We start from the raw sequence: 14,976 nt of genomic DNA, 5'->3' as shown, positions 1-14,976 counted from the left end.
TGCATGTCTTTGGACTGTGGGAGGAAGCCGGAGAACCCGGAGGGAACCCACGCTGCAACGGGGAGAACGTGCAAACTCCACACAGAAGGACCACCCCGGATCGGGGGTCGAACCCGGGTCCCTCTTGCTGTGAGGTGACAGTGCTAGCCACTACACCACCGTGCAGTCCTTCATTCATTCATTCAATCCTTCATTCAATCCTTCCTTCATTCATTCCTTCATTCCTTCCTTCCTTCCTTCCTTCCTTCCTTCATTCATTCATTCCATCCTTCATTCATTAAATCCTTCATTCCTTCCTTCCTTCATTCATTCCTTCATTCCTTCCTTCCTTCCTTCCTTCCTTCCTTCATTCATTCATTCCTTCCTTCATTCATTCCTTCATTCCTTCAAGCCTTCATTCCTTCAATCCCTCATTCCTTCATTCAAGCCTTCATTCATTCATTCCTTCATTCATTCATTCATTCATTCCTTCCTTCCTTCCTTCCTACATTTCTTCCTTCAATCCTTCATTCATTCCTTCATTCCTTCCTTTAATCCTTCCTTCATTCCTTCATTCGTTCTGCAGCCAGCTTTGCACGTTACAAATATGGCAGCGAGCGTTAAATGCACGAAAGAAAATCACCAGAAAGCTTCAAATTAGCAGCAGAAGAACACGAGAGGTGAGTCCTGTTACAGGTCAGAGGCCAGTCAGAGGTCAGTCAGAGGTCAGTCAGAGGTCGGAGGTCAGCCTGTCTCACCTCTGCGTGCAGCCAGCTGTAGCGCCTCCTCGATGCGTTGCAGCTCCCTCTGCTTGGCCTCCTGCTGGTCGCGCTCCTCTTTCGCTGCATCGTACTTTATTGCTACGAAAAAAACACAAACAAAAGAGTTGATGCTGCATTCAGGCACTGTCGGTAAAATGGGAAGAACAGGGGAAAAGAACCAGCGGACTTATTCTCTACAGCGCTGAACTTCAGATGCTTTCACTGCAGGTTAAAGAACTGAATGATCTTCAGAGAGGAACGTGTTGCTAACAGGAAGTCAACCCACCGGACCAGCTGTTCAGATAGAAAGTAAAGAAACAGATCAGAGTCTCTTTACTCAACCGTAAACCAACAGACACCTGGAAACAGGAAGCAGCATGTGTTCACTAGCACCAGAACCCATCAGGACTGGTACTGGTCAGCAGAGGTGGTCAGAGTCACAGCTTTACTAAAGTCCAGGGTCCAGTCCACCAAGGTCCACCACTTCAACTCTGTGCTTCGAGTCCTTAATTAAACAAGTCATGTTGTGCCCTTAACATTTTAAATTGCTTCAAATAGAGTAACAGTATAATACAATAACAGAGACTTAGTAGTAGTAGTTAGACTATAGCAGTTAAATCATGTCGTATTATGTTGTGAGGAGAATAAAAAGAGGATTCTTTGCTCCCGTGTAACGTCTTAACCTTTGAGTCCACACCTCTGCTGCTCCGTACCGATACAACAGCCTCCTCCCACTACCAGTGACTCTAAATTATAGATTATGAGTAAATCCTCCCAGATTAGAAACCAATCACCACAGGTCAGTGTGTGAGCACAGGGCTGCACAAGCTGCTTCTACTCATTCGTCTTGTTTCATCTAAAAGTGTAACCAGTTAGCATTCGATGCTAACAACACGTGCATGTATCTAGTATCTACAGTCACATAGACTAGTATCTAGTCTATGTGACTGTAGCTCCTTCACAGTAAAAGCTCTCCCGCTGCAGGAATCTGACAGCAAAGACTGCTTTTATTGTGAAGGAGATCTGAACATTTTCCATCAGATCACAACAGAGAATATATTATTATTATCATTATAGTTATTATCATCGTTACTATTATGTGGACGTCGTGCAACCCCGACAGGACTCCCAGAGACCGGATCGGACCTGAACCTCCACCTCTGAACCTCGTGATCTTACTGTTATATGGACACGCTGTCAGCTGAGATCCAGCTGGAACACACACGCACAACTACTGAGAACACACGTCATCAATCATACTCCATTATGTACAAGCTCCACCTCCAGACTGGACCAGCCAATCCGCCGGCTCCCCTCACAGGTCCTCTACTGACTCTCAGTGTAGACGACCTCACAAGTATTGAGAAGATTTATAAAACTGGAGAAAGTTTGATGGATGTTTAACTATTGAACCCAGCTGTGTATTAGTAGTGTAGTCGGTGTAATCAGGTGAACCAGCTCATGAGAGGACCCCCGAGTCAGACCTTGTCCCAGGTGAGGGGCCAGACTTATGATCCCCAGGACGGTTCCACGACCACCACGTGGAACCCTGACGAGGAAACGTTTGGATCTTTTATACTTCTTGGGGATTTCTCCTCGTTGGTAAATCAACATTCTCAAAGTTCTCCATTTTCTGTGATCACGAATGCAAAGAACCTGCCGCATGGAACCTCCTCTCACGCAGAGTTCACAGCAAAACGCTGGAAGAGATTACATACAACGTCAACGCAAAGACACCAGCAGAGTCCACAAGATCTTCAACTCCCGTCCTAGAGACGTCTGGGTGGATCCTGCTCAGAGTCACCATTGTGCAGGAGGCCGCTCAGAGTTGTAACCAGAAGATGGTTGTCGTACGAGCGGTGAAGGAGGCCATCGAGCTGAAGAAGAAGTCCTTTCAGACCTGCTCGGCCCATGAGACTCCTGGTATCAGGACGTCAGAAGGACTGCAGCTTCTGTGATTGCTGGAGAAACTAAACTAGAGGCCGTGGAAAGGCTTTCCGGCGGCATCACAAAGACCCATCTTCAAACCTGGGAGGACCTAGAGGAGCCTGGGAACACCTTGGGATCTTTCAGGAGGAACTGGAGGATGTGGTTCCTGATCTCTTCTTTGTGTGATATTGAAGTAAATGGACTGGTGATGGAGGCACTGTGTCAACGGATGGAGCTCTCTCCATAGAGCTTTACTTGGGAGAGTGTGAATACTAATGCTGATGGATAAACATGTGTAAAGCCTGTCGTCCTCACACATGACGGACACACGAGAAGGTTTAAAGCGTCACTTACTGGCTCCAGGAACCACCAGCAGGTACAGGCCGTCCAGCGTGGCGACCACAGCGTCATTGTAGAGATTCTTCCAGGGAATCTTCAACGTCAGCTTCCCTAGAAGAGACAAACAGGAAGTCCTCAGCAGCTGTGTGAGGTTAGTTCATCAGGTTACGTTGTTCAGTCCTCCGTTTCCATGTGAGGTGTTTTTAACATTCTTCATTTAATTATTAATGTCCTTTTAAAGAAGTTAACTTACAGAATAACATATAGATAATAGATTCAAGGCTTTGTTTAAGTGTAGAACTCAGGATCAGTCTTTGTCTCAAGACTTCTTTTAAAGGTCTCGTCTCGTCCTCACATGAAGAGGACTCTGGGTCATATTTATAATATATAGAAGATGATTTATCACCATTACTGGGATTACTCGTAGAAAAAAAAAGGACAATTACAACACATAAAATGATACGTATAATATATAATATAATAATTTATTTTATTATATTATATTATATCACATTATTAGTTTCAGAACTCACCGATCTGTCCGGCCTTCACTTTGAATGGAACATCAAACTCACTCTGAAACACAAAGACACAGATGATCATTATTATTACCGTTATTGTTATTATTATTATTATTATTATTACAGATGAAACAATGAGTCAGTTCATCAATTAGCTGATTGACAGAATAAATGAAGCCGTGTTTGTATATTTAATATCTCGTCTTCTTTATGAGTCAGAAACAAAAAGTCGTCACTTTGAGCTCTGAAACGTTTTGATGAAGATTTAATTTTTTTAACTTTATGAACAAAACAATTGATTCTCATTTCATATCAACTCTCTATGTGTGTGTGTGTGTGTGTTTATAACTGAGCATGATGTATTAATGTGTATGATGACGTCAGAAGGACACTATGCATGATGACATCAGAGGGAGGAGGCGGGGCTTACCAAAGCGTTCTCCTTCACTTTCAGGTTCTCCAGAACAACGTTTCCTTCAGACACAGAAGAGGAACAGTCAGTACAACTGATTATAACGTCTTTATGTTATCTAACGATCCATGAAGCCAGAGCTCTGATTGGTCAGTAGGCGGAGCTTATATACGAGCAGCTGATGTGCTCAGCATCAGTTACCATGGTGATCTACCAGGTAACAAGCGAAGTCACCTCGATAACCACGACACTACGTTATTATAGACTCAATGATCTCACATTATATTAAAGAGAACTAAATAAAGCAGATGATGGTTTAAAAACGTTCAAACTCATAAATAACATCTGTCTGCCATGATGTGTTCAGGGACACTCGTTCACAAAAGCACTTTAAGATGAAGAGTCTTCTGTTGTTTTATTCTATGAGAGAGGAGTAATACACACAGTGTGTGTGTGTGTGTGTGTGTAGCTGATAAGCAGACGTTTCTCTACCAGTTAACTGTCTTTAACCTCGTGACCGCCTCACTGTCACATTAACTGTTTAGTGTCTGGACGGTTTCACATGAAGGTGTATTTATACACATACATAATATATATATATATATATATATATATATATGTATGTGTATATGTATGTATCTCCAGGTGTATCTCACCGCAGGTGTCTTGTTGACCGGATGTGACGTCCTGTGACGGAGACATTAACACACACGTGGTTCCAACACACTGACCGTTAAACACTAACAACATGATGACGTAACGAGTCTCTCTCCAGTCATGAATGTGAAGATCAACTGTCTCAATAATTAATAACTTCACATTCATGAAGAAGAAGAGCTTCCGCCTCGCTGCTGGCGGTGACAGAGTGAAGCTCCACTAACGTCAACACTTCATCGGTTTATCACCGCCGACAAGAAGCACAGCCCAGAGCTAATCATCAATGATGATAACAACAATAATAACAACATGTTGTGCGATGTGTTCGTGCTTCTCTAGAGAGGAGGAACCGTTACAGGACGAGGTTTCTGAACGGGAGTCTGGTCCAGCTCACCTCCCCAGATCCCGATCTTGAGCTGGGACTTGTCCAGGTTCTCCACGTAGTCTCCGATGAACCTGTTGAGCAGGTCGCTGACCAGAGACTCGAAGACCATGGCTGAAAGGTCCGGAGGTCGGGTCACCGTCGGTCTGCACCTGATTTCCGGGTTCTGACGACGAGCAGTCCGCGGATCGACTCTCTCTGGGATCGATTAGTTCTGTCTGTGTGTTGACGGTGATGTGAGCGCGAAAGAGCATCGATGAGTCAGGTGACTTTGAGTCAATGAGGGAGGAACAAAGTACTATATTAATAATAGTATTAATCAATACAATAAGTAATACTACAGGGTACAAATACTCTGTTAAAAGTAAAATAAAAATACAACCAATTATATCTTTCATTATAAATACATTCAACCAACAAATATATATTAATAATGAGAATTAAAAATAATAATAACAATAATTATTATCATCATTATCATTATTATTGTCATTATTATTAGTAAAATAAATAAATAATTTAAATATTATTCAAGATGTTTTTTAAGAAATTAATCTCAACAATTAATTAACATAAAGGTTTTTATCCATCTTTAAAGTTCAACACCACAGGAAGTATGAATTCAATGTTTAAAATGTTTAAAACAAAAGAAGAGATATGAATATGTGACAGATGTACATTTGAAGAGAGACTGAAACTGAAAGTATTTATTATTAATATTATAATTTTAGAAACCAGTTGTGTCTCCATTATTCCATTATTATCTGTTTCTTCTTCTGGGCTTCATATAAAGGTTGCATTAGACGTAAACTGAGCTGGCTGTAACAACCCTGATGTTTAATTAAATATCAGACACACAAATATCTATAAATACTCTCTGTCACGGTTTCATTATTAACGATGGATCCTGAAGATACAAACATCTGAAACAAATGTTCATTTTCATTCAAAGGATTTTGTAAAATACTCGTAAAATTATACAGAGTTTGGTTCATAACGTCAAACACACACACACACACGCAAACACACACACACGCAAACACACACACACGCACACAAACACACACACACAAACACACACACACGCAAACACACACAAACACACACACGCAAACACACACACACACACACAAACACCCACACACACAAACACAAACACACGCACACACACACAAACACACACACTCAAACACACACACACACACAAACGCACACACACGCACACAAACACACACACGCAAACACAAACACATGCACACAAACACACACACACGCAAACACACACACACACGCAAACATACACACACACACAAACACACACACGCACACAAACACATGCACGCACACAAACACACACACACATGCACGCACACAAACACACACGCACTCAAACACACACACACGCAAACACACACACACGCACACCCATGCACGCACACAGACACACACACAAACACAGTGAAGAGCTGTTTATGAAAGTTAGACAGAAGAGAACATAATTCATCAGCTGATTCTGAACTGATTGAAGATGACTCATTGTACACTAATCATGACATGATGTATTACATCAAACTGACCCTGGATCTGCCATTAATGATCCAATCAAAGCACACACTTGTTTGAATGCACAAGGTTTAATTAAACCTGACACAGACCGGTTAACTGAGGTTTGACTTAAAATTTCTTCTCTTTTTGGTTCTAGGCTCCAGCTAAGGTCCTGGTTTGAGGCCTTTCACAATAAGAGCTTCAGTTCTGAGCATCATATTAACAATGAGCACACGATGTGACACTGACCTCTGCTCTACAGATGCAACCTGTTAAACCCAACACTGTTTCCACGGTAACACTTCAGCCTTAAAACAGGAAGTGTACGAGAGTCTTTGTTGTTGATCGGGACAAACATGTTTTATTAAAAAACCATTTCCCGCTGATGGAGTGTAATCAGCGGTCAGCTGGTGATTGGTGCTGAGTGCAGCGATGATGTCGTCAGCGTGTCACAGTTCAGGGAATCGGCGAAAAGAAGCAGCTGATTGATGTTGATGGAGGAAACATATAATGTTCTCCAATCAAACACACGGAGAGCATCATTAGTGAGCTCCACAGGAACCACAATATGAACACCAGCATATATCTGTTATTGTTCATTTTGTAGTTTATATCATGTTTCCTGATTTGAGTTATTGGGCGAAATCAAGAAATGTTTAACTTCAGAAATCAGTTTTATACACTTTGCATGGACTCAGGTGGTCTCCGGTGGTCTCAGGTGGCCTCTGGAGGTTTCTGGTTGTCTCTGGAGGTTCTTGTAGGTCTCAGGTAGTCTCTGGAAGTCTCAGGTGGCCTCTGGAGGATTTTGGAGGTCTCAGGTGGTCACTGGAGGTCTCAGATGGTCTCTGGAGGTTTCTGGAGGTATAAAGTGGTCTCTGGAGGTCTCATGTGGTCTCTGGGTTGATCTGCTAATTATGACCTCCTGTCCTTTGTCTCATCTAATTTCCTGTCCTCTCTTCTCTAATAAAAACCAACAGAACCCTCCTTCAGGTGGAGGGTCGGGTCCTGGTGGGGTCTCCTGGGGGAACCATGAGCGCCAGGTGGGGGTTCAGAAGTGACTGCAGAACCCTAATGGATCCCTCTGCTGGAGCTCGTCCTGGACAGGGAGCTCACCTGGGACTGGGTCTCCACTCATGGGGGGGTCAGTCTGAAGGGACCACATGGTCTTGGCTGTTGACCCTGGTCTACCAAAGCCAGATGTTTTGAACCGGAACACACGGAGCCTGGCTCCAGGTCTCAGTTTGTTACAACAGTTTACAGGATGAATTAAAAACAAAGGTGGAAATATTAAGTACATAATAAACTTGGAAAAGTAAAAAAACAGGTTTTTAAATAAACATATTAAATAAAAAATGATCAAGAAAAATTATCAAGAGATTCTGATTCAGGAAACACTCACATGTTTATATGAGATCAATTGATCCGTTTCTGTGGCCATATAAATAAAGATAAATAAGAAATCTTATAATTCATCTTATAATTAGATGATGTCATCCCCCCTCCCCCTCAGCTGGTCATGTGACCTCCCTCCTTTAAATCACCCGTCGTCCCCTCGAGAGAGACAGACAGCGAAGAGTCACAGCGACAGGTAAGTCACCTCTCCTCCTCTGTCTCACTCTCTCTACTACAACTTCATGTGCTTTGACTTTATTTAAAGAAACTTATTTAAAATATTATAATACAAATATGATATATTATAATTTGATATGTCATTCAACGTTTATTGTTGTTATATTTACAACAAAACATTGTGTTGTCGTTCTGAGATCAAAATAATTTTAAAAGCACACGATAAATACAACAAAATAATGATAAAGAATAAGCCATGTATAGTATATATTCATATACGTATACTGTAAGTACATATTAATATTATATTATATTTAATTTCACTGTTCTTTTTCTGATTCGAGATATATATTACATATATATTTGTGTGTGTGATCAGGTCATTACTATACTTTCATCTTTCATATTTTTATGTTTACTCTGTAACTTTGCTTGCTGCTACTACAAACAAATTTCCCCCTGGGGATGAATAAAGTATACATCTATCTATCTATCTATCTATCTATCTATCTATCTATAACAGACAATACTATAAATTAAATTAAATTAGACACAGTACGAAACACGATTATGTGAATATAATTCCACTTTTTATAACCTGAATATTTCAGAAATGTATGTGAATATGAATTAATATATATTAATGAATCCCTGCGATCACTTCAGAAACTGAACTCTTATAATTAATAACTAAACTGAACACTAATCCGGTTTCCTTCTTTCAGAGGCCCTTGGAGGAGAAGCTGAGGATTGTGGGAGTTGTGGTGTAGACGGTCTCTTTTTCTTCTTCTTCTTCTTCTTCTCTGGGACAGTAGGATGTTGGGCTCTGTGCTGCTCTGCTGTTGGTCCTTCAGTCTGCTGCATCTCTCTTCTTCTCTGGTTCATGGAAACATCCAGCTGGACGACGGCCGCCGCGGCGACACCTCCTACCTGTCTGACATCGGTCAGTAAACACCCGATCAATCAGAGAGCTCGCCTGTCACCTGACACGCCACAGCAAGGCTGAAAGAATGAGCCACTATTTAGTGACACAAACGTTACTGTGGGGGGGTTATTTCAACACAAACAGAAATAATATCAGAACTGAACTTTATGAAATAACTAAGAATTTAACACATTAAATAGGAGTGTTTGTTTGCAATGGTACAAACTTTTTTGGTATGTATAGAATGAAGCTTTGAGTAACATGAAGTACTCAAGATACGACCCTAACTAAGTAGTTTAGTTGTCTAAACCTAAATAAGTAGTTTAGTTGTCTAAACCTAACTAAGTATTTTTATTGTCTAAACCTAACTAAGTAGTTTAGTTGGCTCAACCTAAATAAGTAGTTTAGTTGTCTAAACCTAACTAAGTATTTTTATTGTCTAAACCTAACTAAGTAGTTTAGTTGGCTCAACCTAAATAAGTAGTTTAGTTGTCTAAACCTAACTAAGTATTTTTATTGTCTAAACCTAACTAAGTAGTTTAGTTGGCTCAACCTAAATAAGTAGTTTAGTTGTCTAAACCTAACTAAGTATTTTTATTGTCTAAACCTAAATAAGTAGTTTAGTTGTCTCAACCTAACTAAGTAGTTTTGTTGTCTCAACCTAACTTAATAGTTTAGTTGTCTAAACCTAACTAAGTATTTTTATTGTCTAAACCTAACTAAGTAGTTTAGTTGGCTCAACCTAAATAAGTAGTTTAGTTGTCCAAACCTAACTAAGTATTTTTATTGTCTAAACCTAACTAAGTAGTTTAGTTGGCTCAACCTAACTAAGTAGTTTAGTTGTCTCAACCTAACTAAGTAGTTTTGTTGTCTCAACCTAACTAAGTAGTTTTGTTGTCTCAACCTAACTTAATAGTTTAGTTGTCTAAACCTAACTAAGTTGTTTCCTGTGAAGACAGAAGTTTATTTTGTAAAGACTGTATTCATGTAACAAGCGAACATTTACACATGTTGCTGCACTTTAGCAGGAAAAAGCACGAAAACTGAATTGTATTGAGTTTCCTTTTAGTGAAATTATTGAATTTGAGTTCTCTCTGATGAACAGTTATGCACTGTATATGTCTAGTGCTTTTATTGTGAAAGGTAAGAAAGAAAGGCGTTGATCTGGTCTGCGCTGTCTTTGTCAAGGTTGAAAGGAGAAAAAAAGTTTGCTGTCTTGGTTTGGATTACGGAGCTCTCATGTTGTTCTACACTATAGTTCACATATTGAATATGTCCATTCCAAACAAACAAAGCGATGCGAAAGCCTCACAAAAATCAACCTAAACAATCACGCCACTTCTTCACCACTTAATATTCGTGTTCTGCGTGAAACTACTTATGACAGAAACAAAAAATATATTAAAGTGGTAAAGGCCTTAAGGAGGAGATAGTGATGAAGACTTTCATCTTTAAAGACGCCTTTGTTCTGCTTATTGGCCACAAACCAGATGAGTTGATGAAGACCTCGGTCTCATGCAGCTTCCACAGAGCCCCACCAAAATAAGAAGACCTGGTTGTAGATATATTAACCCCATCACCAACAAGTTGTTTTTAGCAAAATGCTTGGATTCAGTTTTTGGGGGTATTTTATTAACTCTTTCCACATCATCCGTTAGTCACTCTCTCTGAATATATAAATACATATAAATAATATATAACTGTATCATCTGCATACAGGCGGATGATGCATTTTGTCAGCTTTGTTGAAAGGTTATTCGTCGATGCACTGTGTGATAGCGACTGTATACTGTGATTTATATCTATATATCTATATACGACTGTATACTGTGTGTACTTTGTATGATATCATGTTAATAAGTCTTATTGTGAGTCAAATCATCTGTGATCTGGTGCAGCTGCCATTTCTTTAGGAATACAAACAGCAGATGCAGTTATGAAGGTGGACGGTAACCTATGCAGGTGTGTTTTCTCTGTCCTGCAGAGAGAAGCCACGCCCCCGACTCCGTGCATGACCCCGCCCTCTTACCTGTCGACTCAATGGAGGATCATTTCCTGATGGACGCAGTGTCCTACGACGAGGTGGGTGTGGATTCTTTAAAAATACACAGTACGCTCTAATGATTTTGGGGTACTTCTCAAGTCTCTTAATTGTCGTTTCCTCGCTCCTCGCTCCTCGCTTGAACCGGAAGTTGTTTCTGCGCCGCCATATTGAAGGCCGTCCCAAAGCTCTAATGTAGCTCAGAGGAGCGAGGATGGAGGAGGGACCTCAGAGGAGCCATGAGTGAGGAACCACAAGAACAGACTTCCAGGAAGTCTTTTAACTGCCGACACGCCCCCTCACTGTTCATCAGTCATGTGATTGGACGCTGCAGCCGATCGGATTGACTGACTGAGTTTAACACCAGAGTGTTACACCTCTACAGTGGTGATTACTGTGTGTCTTTATTAGTTATTAGTATTATTAGTTACTATTAAGTACAGTGATCATGTGAACAGACACAAACTTATCTAAAGTCTCTCCAGCTGTTAAAGCCGACTGACAGCTGATCAGCTGTGATCATCAGCACCGTCATCAGAAACAGACGTCGCTTCACGTGACGCAACTGAGGAAAGGACGTCTCATATCTCCTAAAACATATTTCCTCGTTTCCTCTCTCCTCGCATGGTTTCCTCCATGCATCCCTGGTGGGAGGGACTAAGACGCAAGGAAAGGACGCAAGTGAGGGAAACGAGGATGCAATTAAGAGACTTGAGAAGTGCCCTTAGTTTCAAGCGCACAAAAACCTGAAGCTTCCAACTTCCTGTCGGCGGCAGTGAATTCATCTGTTTCCTGTTTCAGTACATCTACATCTCTCTGTTTTAGGACTCGTCAGCAGCCTTGCAGCTGCAGGGTCGGGCCATGCGTTCGCCGCGTCGCTGCATCCCCCACCAGCAGTCGTGTCTGGGTTACCCGCTGCCCTGCTGCGACCCCTGTGACACCTGCTACTGCCGCTTCTTCAACGCCATCTGCTACTGCCGCCGGGTCGGCCACGCCTGTCCACCACCCAGACGCACCTGACGACGCACCTGAGGCTGAGACGCTGCTGACAGGAAACATGTTGATGTTCCTTCTGTTACTCGTTGGATAAAATGTGTTTTGTGTGTAATAAACGACTGCTGAGGAAAATATGTATAGTTGTCATGTCAATTTAACGTGTTTTGTGTCAGTAATCCTGAAAAGACAACATGTCAACGTGCTTATTAATTAATTAGGAAATAAATATGAATTAATGAATAAACTTTAGATGAACTTTGAGAAAGGCTAGCTGTGTCCAGTCTTTATGCTACACTCGGCTCACACATTCAGAGAGAAAGAAGAGATTTCATAAGATGTCTTTCTTTACAAATGACAACAACAGATCTGTTTCAGAGTTTCTGTGTTTTATTGATGATCAGGTTTAAACTGTCTGAGATGCTCAGTTGGCAGCGATGGTCTGATCCATCCAGGCGCGGAGCTCGGTGACGCGGGCGTACACGCCGGGACTTGTGGGAGTGCAGGTTCCACTGCCCCAGGACACGATACCGACCAGAGTCCAGGCTCCGGCCTTCTGACAGACCAGAGGACCGCCAGAGTCGCCCTGAAAAACAACAACAAACAAATAAACATCACAAACATCAGGATCAAACCCTGTTACATCTGTTTTTACGTATGCACCACCCACCATGCAGGAGGAGGCTCCGGAGGCTCCGGCGCAGATCATCAGGTTGGTGATCTTGCTGCCCCAGAAACGACGGCACTCGTCATTGGTCAGCAGGGGGAGGGCGGCCTGCTGCAGCAGGGCGGGGGTGTCAGGAGCTGCAACGCACAAACACTTCAAACATCAACGACAGACATTCATACTGACACAGTCTGAGCTGGAGGTCTACATGCTGCATGCTGCCCCCTAGTGGTTAAAGGGTTTAGTGGTTCCTCCATCATGTTGGCTGATCTTGTGACGTCTCAGATGTCTCTAAAAACCCACTGATTGGTCTTTATGTACTGGGTCCAACTGAACACAGGTGAGTCCTTAATTTGGTTTTAATAGATTATCAGAAACTTAAGGATGGTCTGAGTCCACCTGCACTGTAAAAACAATCTTATTTAATAGCATAAGTTTCTAGGTCATGACTTAGAAATATGTTTCAGCAATTAAAAGAAAAAGTTCTCCAACAAACCAAACTTGTGTCTTGTTTCAGGTGAGTTCCGATCTTTTACATTGTTTAGCTGTGATTCAATGTTGTGTTAAAACACACAAAGACATTCAGAGTTCCACATAGAGACCCAGTGAGCCCCCCTGAACTTCCTTCTGACTATCTGCTACTGATAACCATCACTGTTAAAAAGCCTCATGCTGCTTCTCTCTCTAAGCCCCGCCCCTTGCTCTCCACCGATTGGTCAGGTGGTCTCACCGTTGTGGCGAGTCAGGCCCCAGCCGCTGGTGACGCACTTCATGCCTCCGGCGAAGTTGTCCGCGGTCTCGGCGACACACACGGGGGAAGTACGCATGTTCATCTGGGCGGGGCTGGCCAGCTTGATGAGCAGGATGTCGTTGTTGATGGTGAAGCCGTTGTAGCGGGGGTGCTTGAACACCTGACAGGAAATTACATCGTTACGACCGGCGAACACACACAGGTAGACGTTGCTGCGGTGAGACCAGAAGCTGACGTTTGTTTGTCACCCACCTTGCCGACCTTCATGACCTGGATGTCCTCAGCGTTGGAGGAGCGGTCGTGTTCTCCGAGGATCACGCGGTGGGACGTCCTGCAGGGGAGAAGGACGGACACATGAGGCGGCCATTTTGTTAAAAAATAAATATAAATATTGCTGAATAATTCCCTGACAGACGCACTTACCTGACGTTGCAATGAGCGGCTGTCACCACCCAGTTCTCATTGATGAGAGAGCCGCCGCAGAAATGGAAGCCGGTGTAATCCTGAAGCAACAAGAACAACAAGAGTGAGATCACATGTTTATTAACACAACCTGTGTGTGTGTGTGTGTGTGTTTACCTGCAGGGACACCTGCCAGGGCCAGGAGTGAGGCACCGCCTCCTCACCGTTCACGATACGAGAGTAACCGGTGAGGACGGGAGCGATGGCGGGAGAGCCGCAACCTGGTGACATCATCATGACATAATTTACAACAACAACATCCTGACATTCTGGAAGAGCTTCGCTTCCAAAAACCAGGCATGGTTGAAAGCTCCAGACAGAAAAAGATCGTAAGTGACCGTTGAGTTGTTTTTTTGACGACACAAAAACGATAGTGAGACATTGCGATGACATCATTTATCGGAAAAAACACTTTTTTTTATCATTCAGTAAGTTTGCCTTCTAATATTTTGTGACCATTTATTAAACAGTGATTGAAGTTTAGCATTAATAACATGTTGAATGTATAAATTGAATGATTTTAAGAATGATCCCTCGACTCTATGGACCATTTTTATTCAACGGTTTCTTTACTTCACATCCAGTTAATATAAATCATTCAACAACATGCATCAACATTTAAACGTGGTGTTTTCCTTCCCTAACTGCATCGACATAATTTACTCTGTTCAGACTTCAGCCTCTCCACTTTACGCAGCATGCTTCACTCCCTCAACTGTTACTCTGATGTCAAAGATTTAGTCTCACCGTAGGCGGCGCCAACGAAGGCGAGACAGGAGAGGATCCACAAGAAGGCCATGGCTAGATCGTGTTGAGTCTGTGTGAGCGAGGAGCTTTTATACAACCAGGGAGCGATGTGATTGGACGGGACAGGACGGGACATCTTATCAGAGACGGTGGGAGTCAGAACAGGTGGAGCTGACAGAGAGTTTTCCACCAGAGGAGGCTAGAACATGAAGGTTAGAGACATGTGGACAAACATGTTAGTTGAACATGTTTGTCCACAAAACTCTTTTTAAACACTCAGAAGTTTATTTTTTATT

General features: G+C 42.3%; 3 protein-coding genes across 9 annotated transcripts in view; 1 reads left to right on the top strand and 2 right to left on the bottom strand.

Moving 5' to 3' along the window:
* Positions 1-5,196, bottom strand: part of vps13c (vacuolar protein sorting 13 homolog C) — a 64,546-nt gene extending 59,350 nt beyond the window's left edge. For 4 of the 5 annotated variants that reach the window (XM_076083202.1, XM_076083204.1, XM_076083203.1 and 1 more), the window contains exons 1-5: positions 4,993-5,194; positions 3,960-4,003; positions 3,542-3,584; positions 3,024-3,119; positions 738-839 (exon numbers count right to left, since the gene is read on the bottom strand). In XM_076083202.1, the coding sequence (XP_075939317.1) occupies positions 738-839; positions 3,024-3,119; positions 3,542-3,584; positions 3,960-4,003; positions 4,993-5,092 (385 nt within the window). In that variant the 5' untranslated portion in view covers positions 5,093-5,194. Of the gene's footprint in view, positions 1-737; positions 840-3,023; positions 3,120-3,541; positions 3,585-3,959; positions 4,004-4,992 lie in introns of all 5 variants that reach the window. The other variant, XM_076083206.1, reaches the window with a different exon arrangement.
* On the top strand, positions 4,684-12,190 carry agrp (agouti related neuropeptide). 3 transcript variants are annotated; one of them, XM_076083207.1, is made up of 7 exons: positions 4,684-5,245; positions 6,683-6,820; positions 7,503-7,758; positions 8,036-8,113; positions 8,820-9,037; positions 11,004-11,101; positions 11,886-12,190. In XM_076083207.1, exons 5-7 carry the CDS (start codon positions 8,911-8,913, stop codon positions 12,078-12,080), a joined length of 420 nt encoding a protein of 139 aa, XP_075939322.1. In that variant the 5' UTR covers positions 4,684-5,245; positions 6,683-6,820; positions 7,503-7,758; positions 8,036-8,113; positions 8,820-8,910; the 3' UTR covers positions 12,081-12,190. The 3 variants fall into 3 exon arrangements, with proteins under 3 accessions (XP_075939322.1, XP_075939324.1, XP_075939323.1); XM_076083209.1 differs by lacking the exon at positions 6,683-6,820; XM_076083208.1 differs by lacking the exons at positions 4,684-5,245; positions 6,683-6,820 and having other exon boundaries at positions 6,835-7,758.
* A 287-nt stretch (positions 12,191-12,477) lies between these two features.
* On the bottom strand, positions 12,478-14,732 carry LOC142940956 (chymotrypsin A-like). Its single transcript, XM_076083161.1, has 7 exons — positions 14,681-14,732; positions 14,051-14,154; positions 13,895-13,974; positions 13,724-13,802; positions 13,451-13,631; positions 12,724-12,857; positions 12,478-12,639 (listed from the first exon to the last, which is right to left on the bottom strand). The coding sequence occupies exons 1-7, from the start codon at positions 14,730-14,732 to the stop codon at positions 12,478-12,480; spliced, it is 792 nt and encodes a 263-aa protein (XP_075939276.1).
* Positions 14,733-14,976: the final 244 nt, after the last annotated feature.

The sequence above is a fragment of the Anarhichas minor genome, unplaced genomic scaffold (assembly GCF_050575085.1).
Source record: "Anarhichas minor isolate MPS153535 unplaced genomic scaffold, ASM5057508v1 ptg000123l, whole genome shotgun sequence".
NCBI lineage: Eukaryota > Metazoa > Chordata > Actinopteri > Perciformes > Anarhichadidae > Anarhichas > Anarhichas minor.
The sequence above is the reverse complement of the archived record's forward strand: the minus strand, read 5'-3'. Positions and strand labels throughout refer to the sequence as shown.